This window comes from Ctenocephalides felis, unplaced genomic scaffold, assembly GCF_003426905.1.
Source record: "Ctenocephalides felis isolate EL2017-DRISC unplaced genomic scaffold, ASM342690v1 CF-g0.4_SCAFFOLD_01170, whole genome shotgun sequence".
Classification (NCBI taxonomy): Eukaryota; Metazoa; Arthropoda; class Insecta; order Siphonaptera; family Pulicidae; genus Ctenocephalides; species Ctenocephalides felis.
This window is the reverse complement of record NW_020537324.1, coordinates 32464725-32482154: the sequence shown is the minus strand read 5'-3', so window position 1 is coordinate 32482154 and position 17430 is coordinate 32464725. Positions and strand designations below refer to the sequence as shown.

The 17430-nt window shown below is 31.8% G+C and overlaps 1 protein-coding gene across 1 annotated transcript in view; it reads left to right on the top strand.

Annotated features, from left to right (window-relative positions):
- Nucleotides 1-16846, top strand: part of LOC113367100 (coiled-coil domain-containing protein 85C-like) — a 26391-nt gene extending 9545 nt beyond the window's left edge. Inside the window, exons 2-8 of the mRNA XM_026608728.1 lie at nucleotides 6410-6749; nucleotides 11688-11903; nucleotides 12305-12439; nucleotides 12563-12673; nucleotides 13234-13367; nucleotides 14570-14809; nucleotides 16738-16846. Of these exons, the coding sequence (XP_026464513.1) occupies nucleotides 6474-6749; nucleotides 11688-11903; nucleotides 12305-12439; nucleotides 12563-12673; nucleotides 13234-13367; nucleotides 14570-14809; nucleotides 16738-16846 (1221 nt within the window). The 5' untranslated portion in view covers nucleotides 6410-6473. The remainder of the gene's footprint in view (nucleotides 1-6409; nucleotides 6750-11687; nucleotides 11904-12304; nucleotides 12440-12562; nucleotides 12674-13233; nucleotides 13368-14569; nucleotides 14810-16737) is intronic.
- Nucleotides 16847-17430: the final 584 nt, after the last annotated feature.

Sequence of the window (17430 nt, the reverse complement as noted above, 5' to 3'; positions counted from 1 at the left end):
GTTTTATCCATGACACAGTTTTTGTCTCAAACATGCTGTGCTTATGACAACAGTATTTTTGGCAATAAAAAATCAGGTACTTTTATATAGCCTAACCAAAAAGTTGTTAATCAAATTCCTCACATTTTTATTTTCTAAGCAAAATTCCAACGACTTTTTTTAAAGCTAATAATAATTAAAAAAAATAATTTTATATTTTATTCTTTTTTGTACTTTTATCACTGTAAACAGTTTTATTGAAACCCTTAGAAAGGGCAAATATTTCTTACAAAATAAAAAATGCATACAATTAAAATAATTCTTTATTCATCATAATTATCTATCTGCAATGTTTCCAAAATTTGTATAAACAGTTTAAATTACGAAGCCTTTTTTCAGCAAACTATGTATAGAATAAATCAGTAAAAGTTTATGACGACTTCAGTTTTTCTATAGTTTTCTTGAACAACTTTTTGCTTTGGTCCTTTTTTAATTAAAAAAATGGAGAATATTAGTTCAGTTTTATTAATTTTCGCTTGCTCAATTTGGCTTGAGCTTGAGAGTCACCTTATAATTGTTAAGGAGACACGGCGGTAGCTACACCCTTGGTAAAAAAACGACATCCTGGGATATAGTTCTTAGATATATAATTTTTTTCTACTATATTTAAATCGCTATATTAAATTTATTTATTATTTGGTTGATTATTTGACTACTTTCGACATTGAGTCAAACTATTCATGACGCAGGGAAATAAATTTAAAAACTAACATCCACTATCCGCAGTAATTATAGCATATAACTGCATATTTGATTTATTTGATTAAACATAATTTAAAACAGGTGATTAACATTTTCGTTTTTTTTTTAAATTTCTTCATAGTTAAGCTATGGGGATGTCTAGTTAGTTTTTAATTTCCCGTAGGGTAAATTATAGTAATCGCAAAAAATCGAAAATATTTTTTTTTACATATTTTTACGTTTGGAGGTTTTTGAATATTTTGGCATGCGTTAGAAAAAATGGATGTATGTGTTTGTTCGTTTGGAATTTCGATAAAATGGTAGTGAAAACTATCAAAATGCTATGTAGTTGCTGTGCAGTCAGGTGCTTCAGATATAAAATCTACCCTATAAAACGCACAAAGGTCAAGAAAAATGCTTTGGTAACCATAGATAAAAAAAATCGTAACTGCATCTTTCTGATGTGCATTTATAACACATACATGAAGTTAGGTTTTATGTGTAAAGCGATCGCACAGCAATTATAAAGCATTTTGACAGTTATTAGTACTTTAAGAAAGCTATATTACGGTCTATTTTACGGTCTATTTTACCGGAGGCCCCTAAGTTTGTTTATACAACCGAGTATAAAGTGCATATTTATTACGGAATTAATTTATTCTGAACCTGATTTGATAATGTATTAAATTATTTCATTCATCACTCATAATATTGTCATTTAAATGGACCGATTCTGCCGCATGACATCCCAATGTTATGGTCACATAGAAAATCTAACCTAGATACCGCACACATGTCAAAAAAACGATTTTAGATAACATGGTGTTTCTGACACAGCTTTATAACATACGAATGACGTTGCAGTTTATGTGTAAAATGCCTGAATGCACAGCAAATACATGACATTTTGACAGTATTCAGTATGATTCAGTACCATGTATGGAACTTGGGCCGTAACATGGCCTTGCCATAACATTGGACTGTTATGCGGCAGAATCAGTCCCAAAATGGCTATAGTTAGTCGGTTTATATTGGTTCATTTTTATAACAAGCACTTTACGATAATCTAGTTTACAGGGCTTGCCCGTAGGTAAGCGGTTAAGAGCGACGGGACTTGTTGCAAAGGGTTCGATACCCACTTCGAGCAGCCTGTTGTCAGGCAGCAGTGACAACGATTTTCACTTAGAAATGAAGATAGCAATATGTTTCCAAGTGAAAATAGCCCTTACCCGGCATAGCTGCACCAATAAAAAGTCAGCCCTATTAGATTAATTCTAATAATAAAAATCATCAAATATGGATGGATTAACCATTGGGTTACCATCTAAAAATACGAAGTAAGGAGAAGTTTCAGCCCAACAGCTCATAGAACGTAAGGTTCTGATTGCTGTTAAAAATATAATAAAAAAAATCTAGTTTACAAACACCATTTTAGAAAATTCGGTTAAAATATTATGAATAATAAATTAGTGTTTAATCATTTATATTTTAAATACAATATTACGATTTCATTTCTGTTCAGCATTTTGTGAGGAACTTTTATTAAAGAATACTTGTTAGATGCGTGTCTAGTACATTTATTTTCTCATATTCAATTTGCAATAAATATAAAGTTACAGGTAGCTAATGAACACGCATGTAGTAATGCGTCGGAGTTCTTATCTTAATTATATTGTGGATTTGAACATATTATCTTAATAAAGAAAAATACTAAAATATAATTAATGGTTAGAATTTGTTTTTAATTACGGATTGTGAGAAACTGGTTACCAGTCACGCATCTGCAATGATTTCGTAATTATTTTGTAATACGAGCGAATTAATGATGATTGTTTTATGAACTATTTCACACATGCATTAGACAATGAACTTAGTTTAGAAAAACTATGGCAACATTTTGCAACGACTGATATTTATTAACTTCCCGAAGGAGAGTTTATGTTTTCATCAAAAAATCCGATTCGCTAATTTTATGTTTTCTCGACGTTTCAAGCCATTCTGAATCGAATGAGACCAAATTTGGAAAAAGTATGTGTGTGTGTGTGTGTGTGTATGTGAACAGATTTTTGCCGTAAATCGACGTTTTCTCGTAAACGGCTGGGTCGATTCCAAAATTTAAAAGCCATTCGATGTATCTCGACGAGAACTATTGTTTGTCAGTTTTGTGCGACGATCGGCCAAGCCGTTTCTTATAAATGGCAGAAAAGTGAAAAATTTTCGTCTACGTTTAGCCCGCAATTCTGAATCGATTTTGAAAATTCAAAAACCGTTCGAAAGATATTGGTTGGGAATCGTGCTGATTAGTTTTGGTAGAGATCGGCCGGGCCGTTTTCTTGTAATAAAGTTTTTAAAAAAAAATTTCGACGATTTTATGATTATTTTTTTGACGATAGATACCATAGTCTTCTAGATCATACTAAAATGTTACGGCCCTACGACAACTGGTTCAGCTTTAAAAATTCGTCAAAGTTTGCAAAAATCAGTATGGTCTTTTTGGCATTTGTCAAAATTAGACTTTTGATCGACGTTTTCTCAAAAACGCCTGAACCGATTTTAGAAATTTAAAAGCCGTTTGATGTATTTCGGTGAGGACTATCGTTTGTCAGTTTTGTGCAACGATCTGACAAGCCGTTTCTTTGTAATTCGAAAAAACTTTTCGTACACATTTAAGCTCATCCTACCGAACCGATTTTAAAAAATAAAAAACTGTTCGAAAAATATTAGTTGGGAATGATACTGATTAATTTTAGGTGAAAATCTACCGAGCCGTTTTCTGTAATTAACTGTTGAAAAAAAGTGTTAAATTTCGTCGACATTTAAGCTCATCCTACCGAACCGATTTAAAATATCAAAAACTGTTCGAAAGATATTAGTTGGGAATGGTACTGATTAATTTGAGGTGAAAATCTACCGAGCCGTTTTCTTGTAATTAACTGTTGAAAAAAAATTTAAGCCGATTTTCATGTCACTTTTTTTGGCGATATACATCATGGTCTTACAGAACTTACTGTAAATTATGGCCTTACGACAAGTAGTTTAATTTTACAAATTCGTCAAAGTTTGCTAAAATTATTATCGTTTTTTTCAAAGTAGGATTGATAAAGATATTATTTACACATTTTTTATTGATTAAGTCGATTATTTAAACATATCGGGAAGTTCATGTAACTTGCCTCAAGGCTAAATACCAAACCAACTAGTTTTTAAATTGTATTTACTTTTCCTACAATTAGATATATCAGACGGACTGCATAATATATTCGGCTAAATATACATATCCGCATATGTCGTTTAGTCTGTCACAGCACTCCTTGTTCTAAATTAACCAGAGATAGTTCTCTAAAGTTAACTAATGAAATATATGGAGAAGCAAATTGAATCCAATGATTATTTTAAATGATTTTAATTCAATCAATACTTTGTAGGAATTGTATCAATTAGTTTAGAATGAATTTTGAAAGCACCGAAATAAATAACTCATTAAACTTGCATATGCTACAGAAGTATTACACAAATTTTCTCTTAGGGTAGACGGGGCATAAAGGTCCGCAGGTAAATAGGCCAACCATCAATAACTCAAAAACTAGTAAAGTTTGGATTTGTTTTACCAATATTTGAAAGTAAAGGGCAAAAGTTGTGTATCCAGCTATCACATTAAATCAAGCTTTCAGGATATAAACAACCATATTCAAAAATCTATAACAAAAGAATTTTCATTCGTTTTTATTTTTTTTTGGCTGTAAGCACTCTTGTTCAGTTCACGAGACTTTAATATAATTTTTAAGTATACGTTATTTAATAATAATACGTTAAAATATATTATTATTTTTAAGGTAGATTCAACAGATGTTTTTGTATATAATAGCTTACATGGGGGTGGGCTACAAAGGATGAACCCTGGCAAAGATGTAAACAATAAAAAATAGGACATAAAAATGTAAATTCAGTTTAAAAAAATAATTTTACAAAAAATAAATTAAATTAATAATTACTCCAACTCTTCTGATGTATAGTAAAAAATGTGTCTATGAAATTTATATTTTGTATTGGCTGCATATTGCAGCTGTTATTTCATAATTTTATTTACCGATCTTTAGAAAGGTGATTGAATCTTGATTCGATTTCCAACGATTAGACTATAAAATTTAATGTAGGTCTTGATCATAAACGGTGTGCTTTCTTGAAGGTTTCTATTAAATTTAATTTTTCCGCGAACTTATCAGCATTAAGAAATACTTAAAAGAGTCAATAATAGCAAACGATAGATTTTTTTTATTAACTTCCCGAAGGAGAAGTTTGTTTTCGTCAAAAAATCCAATTAGCTATTTTTTTGTTTTCTCCACGTTTTAAGCCATTCTGAATCGAATGAGACCAAATTTGGAAAAAGTATGTTCGTCGACGATTTCTCAAAAACGGGTGGGCCGTTTTCAAAAATTTAAAAGCCGTTCAGTGTAAATCGATAAGGACTAACGTTTGTCAGTTTTGTGAGACGATCAGCAAAGCCGTTTCTTTGTAAGTTGCAGCAAAGAGAAAAAAATTAGTTTGGAAAGCAACTGATTAGCTTTTGGTAAAGATTCGCTGACACAAGGTCTTGTAATTAATTGTTGAAAAAATAAATTTCTATGATTTTTAACTTTCCGTAGGGTAAGTTATATAATCGCAAAAAAATCGAAAATGAAAATTGTTATATATCTTTACGTTTCAGAGGTTTCTGAATATTTTGGCATACCTTAGAAAACATGGATGCATGTGTGTGTGTGTGATGTGTGTGTGCGTGTGTGTATGTGTGTGCGCATACAAATTTTCGTCGACGATTTCGGGAACACGAATGAAGTGATTTGAATAATTCAAAAAACATTCGATTTGTATTGATAAGGAGACGTGCTGATTAGTTATTGGCGAATGCAGGTCTAGCCGTTCCGAAGATATGGGGCAAAAAGTGCCAAAAACGGTAACTCAATTTTTAAGAGAACGGAGCGTCCGATTTGCATAATTCAAAAAACATTTTACTTATATTAACAAGATGAAGCGCTGATTTTCATGAAGGCAGGTCTAGCGGTTTCGGAGATCTAGTGAAAAAAGTAACAAAAAAGCCATTTGGCGGTCAAAAATGATCATTAGACATATGCACATCAAAGTATCAGATATTTTATAGAGATTTTAGTAATAAGTATAAATTTTGTTTACATTCCTGTGGGTTTCGTACCAATGTTTACGCGTTAGAGGGCGACGCGGCGCTTACGCGCTTCGATATTTCGTCTTTATGCAGTTAAAGCAGTACGATTACTTTGAAATAAAGTTCAGAATTTCCAAAATATTTCAAAATAAATGATTTAAGATAGAATGATTTAATACGGTTCGAAATTTTATTGAAAGTTTCAAATCATTGATCAACTTTTATTGATTATTATTGATTATTTTTAATTACTCGAATTTTGAATTGCGGTAAAGAAAGTTCCAGCAATTTGCATTAAGGCACGATGCCTTAATTGCCTTAAGATAGAATTCCACTTACAGCTAGTTTAAATCAATAAATAATATCAAGGACTACGCACATGATTTATCTAAATATATAAATCCCAATTTCGGTTGATTAAGTCAATTATTACACATTTCGGGAACTTGCAACTTGCATTAAGGCTGATTACATCTTGATAATGTGATATTAATTTATAATAATATTTCACAGAAATCCTATCTCCACGCATGACCAAACTATGCCTTTCAAGAGTTAAAATAACATTGCTGCGACCATGTCCGGTATTCCGATTCCATCGAACGGCCACCATCAGCAGATAGTACAGCAGCAACCACTGCTTCAGCAGTATCAAGCGCAGGTCGCACCGAATCCAAACGCTTTGGGCCCTCCTCAGGACGGGCAAACGCAGCAACATCACCAGCAGGTACCTCCGAGGTACCAGCCACCTCCGCAGCCACATTTAATTAAACAGCAACCTCTAAGAGGACACCCTATTGTGACGCAAGATCAATCGAAACAGATCAGGCCGCAGCAAACTACCACCCAGGGGGTAAGTTGTATTAGCATCACTCCTAGGTATATATTATAATATTTTGAATTTAACGGCTAATAATGCACTGCTATGGCAACAGTCCAGCAGATTTTGAATTAGTAAGATGCAGATCATTGTTGTTAGTAGTAATTCTAATCAATTTCTATGAATATATCATATTCTAATATTATCTAGGATTCTAATTCTGATAGAAATTTATGATTTTACTGACGATGACTTTCATTCGTTATTACTTTGTTAAATAAAATATTAGTATATTCCCTTATACGTTGAAATGTGTTGAAAGCGAGTGACTATTGTAAGAATGTATAATTGGTGTTGAAAGATTAATTAAAATATAATTTTTAAGACCATCCAGAATATAGAACAATGAGATTTACGTAAAAAGATGAGCGTATATACAAGATGTCCGCCAGAACTCAACGTCAACAGCCGATACGAGATCATAGTATCATTAAAAAAAAAAATCATGTAATTCTTTGGTTTTTATGCTTTTCTTCGAGTTTTCTTATTATGAATTCTACAATCCTGAATAAATGTGCAAACTTTTGATTAAACTTGCTGACTGACTTTAGTAAATTTTTTGAAAGGCTAGCTTTTCAAAGTTGACCCATTTTGAAATTTTTAAATTCTACAAAATTTTGAATAACTTATTGGGTAATTCTGTAATTAATTTTTAGTGTGAATCAATGAATGAATTTCAATAAATATAAATATATACATAATATTTTTTATTTCGTCCGGATATTTAGACGTAGGTATAGTATCCGTCATTCTATTAAAACAATAAGTATTTAGATTATTAAAGCTATGCCATGATTGTGTGACAAAAAAAGGAAAGAAACATTTTTTCCCCAAAAAAAATCACATAATAATAATTATACTAATAAATAATTACACAAGAAAAGAAAAACAAAACAAAAGATTTATTCGCTTTGAAGGAAAATCAGTGACGAGCCAAATATCATCTGCTGCTTTGGATCGATCAGGATATAGTTTGGCATGGCATGTTTGCCATAACAAACTATGTCTTTATTAAATTGGTCAAGACCCGCGATTTTGGTATTAGGGTGATCCCCACATTTTTGGTAAAAAAATTTCAATGAGCTTCTTTATATAGTCGAGTATTGTCGGTACGTCAATCTGTTCATGTATTTTGTAGAGGAGTAATGTCTAGTCACTTTGTTAATAGTGTCCGCTTGTTCTTCACGCTCAGCCGGCTGTTACGGTTCAAGAGAGGTCACAGTAGATTAATATCCCGTATGTCACACCAAGGTATTTGACATCTTTGGACCACTCAACTTCATTTCTCATTACTTTCAGTTTTTCCAAATCAGTCAGTGTAATCAGTCTTTTGCGGATTGATCCTGATCTGCCATTTAGCAGTATATTCAGTTAGCTTGTCTATGTGTGCCTGTATCTTTGTAGTCAGTAGTGTAGCTGATTGTGAAGATTTATATATGGCAGTATCGTCAGCAAATGTAAGTAAAGTTGTGTTAGTGTCAGTGGAGATGGATGTCGTAGATGTAGACGTTAAAGTGACGGTCCCAGGATCGAGCCCTGCGGTACTCCCGCCGTCACCTAGTTATTTTTGACTGCAGTCCTAGAAATGTCATTTATAGTAAGGGAGCCAAATTCAACAAAATAAATAAAAATTATCTACAATAACTGAAAAAGGTCAAAGTTTCAACAAAGCTCTAGGTTTCAATCGAAAGCTGATACTTTTCAAACGATATTCAATAATTTTTTGTTCTAATGTTTTCATGATAGTTTGAATCAATTTTTATACCCCTTTCAGGTTGACATTGTTTTGGGACACCCTGTATATATCTGTGTGAATGATAGTTTTCGAAAAAACAATCTTACATGTATCAAGATTTTTTGATCAATTATTGCGAGTAAGACACAAAGGTACATTTGATCATAGGACACTGATTTTTTTTTGCCAAAAACGAATATATAACGTATTTAATTATTTGAGCTCCTTAAATACATTTTATATAAATCATTTTCCTGAGAAATAAGTACGTCTTTTCTATCATGATATGAACGTTTTTTTTTATATGAATTTTCAAAAGTATAATGGTTGAAGCCTTGATTTTTGACTTTCGACAGCTCTTTTTCTAACAATAAGTTGCATATGTCAAGAAGCATAAATCAATGGAAAAAGTGGATTCTTCGCTTCATTAATAAACTCACCAGTGTACAATTCTGTACTTTTAAAATGAATCCAAATCATCTAGCATTGACGCTCTTGAAGCTGTATAGTGCTTGAATTTTGCCAAAATTTTAATAACAAGTTGTAGTTGTGAGATATTAAAATACGAGTATATCACTCCTTTCTATTTTACCTCAATGTTCAAATCTTGAAGTGTAAAAAGTAAACCTGTAAATGCTTGTTATACGCATCCGTAATGAGCATTATTTAAATCGACTAATTGAATTTCAAAAAATAAAATTAATGTACCTCACATCTCGATGTATTGAAGAACAACGGTTCTGTTTAAGACAACTTAATTTGTTTTTACGTTTGGATTTGAACAAACTACTCAGTAGCCTTGAAATATTTTCGATCAGATGTACTGAGTGGTCCATACAATCTGTGAATAAGAATAGGTAATATTCGTGCGCGTACACGTGCGAAATATGTTGAATATTCTTATGTGACACGATGACATAATTTATAACCTTTTCTGTCGAGTATTTTCTGAATAAAACAAGTTTATTTGTATAAAATTTGACAATGGTGTTCCTGTTGTGGTCATTGTGGTGTATCTAGTTTATTAACAGTTTAATTAAAATATTGGTAGGCGACGCAATGCTGCCAAAGAAGTAAAAATGTAAGTCATTTCAATAAAATAATATATTGAACAAGTGGTGTATGGCATCGTTCCTTAAGGCAAATTAATATGTCTTAAATATATTATTATAAGTGAATTTTAAGTATATAAGAGAGCTCTAAAATTTTACATAATATTAAAAATAAAATCCGAATTATTTTCGATATTCAAAAAAAACTTTTTTGGTGATGAAAAAAGAAATATTAATATTTTTTTAAAATAATCGTTTCGTTAATACAAGCAAAAGAATAATAATTCAAATCGGATGTTTTGTTCTCTCAAAACTGCCATTTAGCTCCGTATCTCCGAAACGGCTGGACCTGTCTTTGCCAAAGACTAATCATCAGTTCTTCCCATCATTACAAATTGAATGTTTTTTGAATCATTCAAGTCGAATGCTTTGTTTCTCAGAAATATAATTTCCATTTTCTGCACTCTGCTTCATATCTCCGAAACGGCTGAACCGACTTTTGCCAAAAACTAATCAATCACTTACCCTACGGAAAGTTAATAAATATATATTAAAAGTTTATAACACTGTAATTAATTTCGATTAATATTTTAAAATAATTTATTTACACATTTTTTTACTCTGTTTTATTTAGCAATCAGAAATGCATAAAGATTCCTATGAGCTAAATTGACAATATTTAAGAGCGATGCCTAAGAAGAACTCCAATGAGATCTTCTCAGTTTAACAATTAATATGATAATATTATATTAGACCTAATCTAAGACTAGGTCTAAAGGGCATTGTCGTTTCAATCTCCTTATGCCAAAAGGTTGAGTGATGTCAACTATTAATGGGTTCAAATGTGAGTCCAGTTTGCGTTTGTATTTTTACTTGAATTCTTTTTACGTTAATTGCACCGTTTTCATGTTGAGGTCGCTGAGAATGGTTTCATTTGTCACGTACCACGGAGAATTAAGAATTCTACGTCAAATTTTTGACTGAGTTCTCTGCATTATAGCTGTATTTGATTTGTAAGCACATCCCCAGAGCTCAATTCCGTAGGTCCAGATTGGTTTAATGTTTTACTCAAATGTCTCATAGTTGTAATATATTATATATCAAGCAATTGGCGACATGCAGGAAAATGTGATAAAATTGTTAAAATATGAGCGTATGACAAATGCACATTAAATTCCTAAGTTTTCTATAGACATTCTAATAATATTCTAACTTTAGCTAAATGATTTTAATGTTATTTTATCTTGCATATGAAATTGACAAAGAAAAAGATTTCAACTGACCTAAAAGCGTACGTTTGTCGTTTTTTTGGAAACTATATTTTTTGAAGAAATATAAGTTTGATTCTCGTGGTTTGCTGCTTTGCTGCATTACATTAAACTATATCAATAACATTTGATAACTTTAATAAAGATGTTTCAAATATAGATAGGCCATAGTCCAGTATAATTTTAGAATATGGAATGAGATTCAATAATATTCAAATTCATTACAGAATATGATAAATTTCAATATAATATAATATAAAATAATTCATATATGTATTTTAATTTCACTGATTCACATTTGAATTTTTTTCAGCTTTTTTTCTACAGCAATGCACCACTTATTAAATTTTATAAATAACTAGCGAACTCCATTTCACCACCGTTTGGTGATTAAAAGATGAAGAAAAAATTGCCTGCCGTTGAAATTGAATAAAAATTTGCACAATACACGTGATTGATTCGATGGTTTCCAATTGAAACGAATAACTTATTTTTTTTACTTTTTTTGCACAATTTCACAGTAGGCGGTTTGTCACATGAAATTAACTGAGCAGAGAACAATGAGTAGCTATCAAACACAAAATATTAGTTGAAAGTACATGCTAAGTATCAGAGATGACGCTGTATGTGAAAAAGTAAAAGTGTTTTCCGCTTTTCTGTTGAAATCTTTCTTCAATTTTCTTTGCTATAAACTTCACAGAGTCCGAGACCTTTCCACCGAATGCAAACTCGTCGAAATCGGTGTGTGCGTTCTGGAGTTATATCGTCAGGAAGGAAAACCCGACTTATTTTTATATAATAGATAATCAAAACATGCATTTCATGTAAAATAATATACGTATTTTATCTTCACCAGATACCATTGAAGGCACCGATACATCAGGCTGGTTACAACAGTCGACTGCCTCATCGACAGAGTCTGGTACCCTCCAGTGGAAGGGCCTCCAGTGAAGATTTAGACCAACGTCGAATTCCACCTAATCAGCCTTCGGCTTCATTACATCACCAGCAAAACGACATGCTTAAGTTTGTGTCTCGGAGGTCCCACGAGGGCGTAGACCATGCTGTGCAGGTGAATAACAAATAGTTTAATGAATGAGGATTTCACAAATGATTTTAATAATATTATAATATTATAATAATAGCTTCTATTATACTTCTTTGGTAATCTTAATTATTCGTAAAAGATTTTTTTATCCGCCACTTTAGTAGTTACAGTTACTGCCTTGTTGGATTTTGGAACCAGTTTGCGCCATCATTGGATGCGTTTAGTATCTGTCTTAAGGTTTTATTTTGCACACGTTTTTAACATCGTGGCATTTTTAGCTTAGGTGTTACGTTTTGCTGATGAACGAAATAATTGTTGCTTTTACATTATTTCAAAAGCGTTATTCGGTTAATAGAGAAATTATTTTGAATGAAGTATAATTATTCTAGGTTCGAAGTGTAAATAACGGTGGTGACATTTTACAGATGCAGGGACCACCTTTACAGAGGATTCCTAATGCACCTAACGGGAATGAACAAGTTCGACAGCAGCTTCAAGCTCTTGCAAATGAAGTAAGAGCTCTTAAAGAAGCTAATAGAAGACTGACTGATGACAATCAGGTACAGTTTTTGCATATGTAATTTTAATATTGTGTAATGTCTTTAATATATGTAGTTTTAAAAGTATTATAAATTTTTATTTAACTTGCGATTTGCAATTGAAATTATTGATCTTTATTCTAGGAACTTCGTGACCTTTGCTGCTTTCTGGACGATGATCGTCAGAAGGGCAGAAAATTAGCTCGAGAATGGCAGAGATTTGGCAGATACACTGCCAGCGTTATGAGACAAGAAGTATGATATTGTATTTCGTCATTTTATCATTCATATTTTATCTATTTTGTTATTCTTTTATTGATAAATATATTCAATACATTATTAAATTCAAATGTGAAACATGCTGACCGTATACATTGTGAATTCCACAATATTTTGTTGCCAATTTAAATACCGATATATTAAATACTAGTTTCCTTATTATATTTTTACTTTATTTTCTAAAATCAAAAAACTTAAATAATAACATGAAAATAATGTATCGAATCGTATTTTTCTGTAGCATTTAGCTGTCGCCGCTAGCCTATGCAACTTTTAGACATAGAATAATCGTGGTGCGACTATTTACAGATGTATAAACTTCTTGAACGAATTATTATTCTGTATTTTTCTTGGGCCTTTATTTTCACATTAGACAGAATGTAATTAAATATAGTGCTTATATATAGTGTTTATAGAATACTTTAGGGAGGAGTTCTACTTATAAATGCATAGTTTTACTAAATACTCATAAAAGTTATGAAAAACATTTTTTGATTTTTCAGTTATCATACTAATTAATACATTTAACTATTCAGGTTGCGGCATATCAAAGTAAACTTCGTCAGTTAGATGATAAGCAGCAGGAATTAATTAGAGACAACTTAGAACTAAAAGAATTGTGCCTATATCTTGATGAAGAACGATCTGCAAATGGAGGAGCCGGCTGTAGGTAAGTAATTAGAGAAAAAAGAAATTAATGTTAGCATAATTAGCTTATTTTGTCCCATATCTTTAAATTATTTACAATAATGATGGGATTAAGGATCATTTTTCAGAATAAAGTTTCTCTACTTACTTTCAGAGTAGAAAAATAGTCCCTTAAAAAGTAGTTTACCTTAAGACAGTGATTTTCAACCATTTTGGCACCGCGCCCTCCTGCTCTAATAAAAAATTGTTGCGCTTCCCCTTAATTTATTCAACAATTTAATTTTATAATAATCATTATCAGACCACAAATAAGTATGCAATATTTTATAAAATATGTATAAAAGCTGCTTATTTTTTGTATATTTTTTAATATCAAATGTTGGATTATTTTCGATAAGTTTCTCAGATCATCTGGTGTCCCACAGGTTGAAAACCGCTGCCTTTAGGAAAAATTAACATCTACGATGTATAATTCCGTAGTTTTGCATTTTATTTTTTTTATAATGGTAAAAATATCATTAAAATAGAAGTTTGACAGTTTTAGTTTTTTAATTATTACTACCATTCCTAGAAATTCGGTATTTATTATAAAATAATAAATACCGTGCATGACATCGAGCCTTAAGGCAAATTGCTGGAACTTCCCCTACCGTAATGAAATTTTAGATAAATTTTAAATAGCGCTAGTTAAAATTGAAACCCAAATAATTTTACTTTCTTTAATTGGTAATAAAAAAAATGAAATTTTGAAATAAAAAAAACTTTTTAAATTAATAATTTCTTCACAGTGTCAGCACTAATAAAATGTTTTTTTAACTAGATCCGTTCAATAACTGCCATTTTTGCTCATATCTCCGAAACTCCTGGAACTGCATTTGCAAAATACTTATCAGCACGTCCCTGTAAATGAGAATTGATTGCTTTTTAATTCATTCAAATCGGTTGATCCGTGCTCTCGAAAACGTGGACGAAAAATTGTATCCACACATACATACACTCACACATACGCACATCTATTTTTTCTAAGGCGTGCTAAAATGTTCAGAAACCTCCGAAACGTGAAAATATGCAAAAAAATATTTTCGATTTTATATTTTCGATTAATAATAACGATACTGATAAATCTATTAGAATCGAAGAGCTTTTTATAATTTTTTTTTTCAAAAATAAAAGATTATTAAACTCATGTGAAATATCTCTTAATTGTAAAATTTTAATTACCAGCAGGTGCCGGTCATCGCAATCTGCTAATCAGTCCAGTGGCGGCGGATCAGGTGCTGTCTTAAGAGATGATGGAGATGGGAGCAGCAGTAGTACGAATGCTGATGAACCTCCTCCGCCACCACCGCTGCCGCCGCCGCACTGCTCATCAAACGCCCCAGGAAATAACGGTGGACCGCAAACGGGCGGAAGGGAAAGAAGAGATTTGCACTCTAGAAGTGCTTTTAGCGATCAAACTATGAGGTAACAATTATGTGAATGATGTCAAATGTTTTTGTTGAAAATGGCATGTGCATTATTTTATTTTTCATTATAATAAACATTTATTATTCATTTTATTTTCCCAAAAAATCTAAATTTTTATCATTTTACTTTAATACGTATCTTTTATAATTTGCGAGATGAACAGGCGGTATTTTTTCCTTAATCCTCTTAACTTACGATTTAGATTCGAAAATGTCGTGTCAAAGTTGTTCAAGCTGGCGTAGCGTTTGTGAGTATTTTCCACAAAGTGTACAGTTTATTACAAAAATAATTTTATGTTTTAATTTCAAATAGATTATCTACATATATATAAAAATAAGTCGGGTTTTCCTTGCTGATGATTTAACTCCAGAACGCACGAACCGATTTCTCGAAAGGTCTCAAGGTTTATAGCTAAGAAAATTAGTGGTGCATGGCATCGTGCCATTTAGAAAATCATTGTTTTTCACATGGGCAGTTATACGTTGCCTGCTCACGAGTTGGAAAACCATCCGCTTTGTTTGTGTTAACGTCAGATCAAAAAACAAAAAATGTGGTTTACCAAAGAGCACTTCAAAGAAACGGATAATTTGCGGATTCACTTTCATTTACTTAGAGAAGTTTAACTAAAAAACACTTCATTTTTGTAATCGAAATAAACTCATTACTGTTGTGCAATAAAATCATTTTTTTCCTTTTCAAATATAAAACAAACAAAAAATTTCTTCATCTTTCTCACTAAACCATCTGGTGGCAAAACGGAGTTCGTCGGGTTTGCTAGTTTTGTATAAATAAAAGTCATGCCCGTAATGCGTAATATTTGCTTCAGGCCCGATTATCTATTGTTTTTAAGAAAACAAATTAGAATATTATTACCTTATATAAATAACATACACATTGTTTTAACAATAAATTCCATTGACTCGGCTCAATGTGCTTTTTACATTAGCTGAGGAAGAGCAATGCTGAAATTTGAAAGAAAATCGTTATTTATAATATTATTGATAAGTTGCCGATGTTGAATACTTTGATTTAAGCCAAGCTATTTGTGATGATTTTTTACTAAATTTAAAAACCATGAATCATTTTAATTCAAATAAGGTATAGTTCTGCGTTTCTCAAACTTATTTCTTCCAACGCCCCCTTTGAAGATCAAAATTTTTGTAGCGCTCTCCTAACATTTTTTTATACCTATATAATCTCTAAAAAACTTTTTTAATTTTAATGATATAGTTATAGTGTGCTATATTAGTTGATGTAACCTTACATTCTAAATTAGAAAATTTTACCAGTGAGAGCAAATAAAATGCTGCTTAAAACAGTGTGTACATGTAAAAAAAAATTAGTTAGGGGCCTCTTACCGCTCTCCTGGATAGTACGATCGTCCAATGGGGGGCGAAATCGACCACTTTGAGAAAGACTTCAACTATACTAGTTGAAAATTTATGAAGATTGATGCAGTCATCGAAGATTGTATGAGAATGTAATCTATTAGGATAACTATGAAGAATTCATGAAATTACCAATATTTGTTTATGCAATTCAAACATTAACACTTATATCTATTTTAAAATAAATACCATCCGTGAAAAATTGTTAGTAGCAAGTGGAGTATTGAACTTTTACATCCAATCTATGTATTACACATACAAATTGTGATACTTCGATAAAATTTTAATGGATTAGAATATTTCGCAGCAAAGGCGTAGACAAGATGAAATTTTATGTTGTATTACTGATGAAGTTAAAAATGATCATTTTTAAAATAAGGATGTAATCAGAAGTGGGATGGAGTAACAGGCAGTACGAAACGTATCTAACGCATGTCAATCATTCAATTTGTAACAATTCCATTCTTGTGTAAACACTCAATGTAGATTCAAGTCTAGAATATTTTTGAGAAATCAATTAGCAATCGGTTTCTGCAGATACGTTCGTAGTCTTGAATCACGCGTTCGACAACTCGAGGCAGAACGACTCGGCACTGCGCCGATTTCCACTCAACAGAACCAGCAAATAAACAGCGAACCAGCTTAGCTGGTCGACCCGAGGCAGTGGTTCGGGCCTTACAAGTATTAGAAGTAAGAGAAGGTTTGGAATCTTCGGAAAATCATCAGCTAAACACTGCCTTGCTGAGTAACCACCTTCCCATGCATCAAGGTATATTTTAAAAACATTATTTGATTATGCTTTTGAGGGTATATTTTTCCATAGGGTATATGATGACAATCTGTATAATGCTTTAATATAATAATGTGATATTTATGTTGTTTTGAAGTAAATGGTACTGTTTATGCTGTATACATTGAAATGATATAGGTAGTTGGTAGTAGGTCTAGGTATGGGTTGGGGTCCAATGTTGATAGATCCACACTCCAGATCAATGGTAGATTCTTTATCCAATTGGGTAATAAGTCCGTCCAACCCTTCCCTGGTGCCTTGGGTCGAGCAGTAGAAGTAAGTTTGAGTTAATGGTTTGATAAATAGGTCTCTTCGGAATAATGAGCCCTTTCAGTAAGATATTAGCTGAAAGAGATAGACTTCTGGCTTCCAATATAAAATTCACTTGTAGTATTATACACTTTATTTATTTCTTCTTATTACAATTCCGACAGACCTAA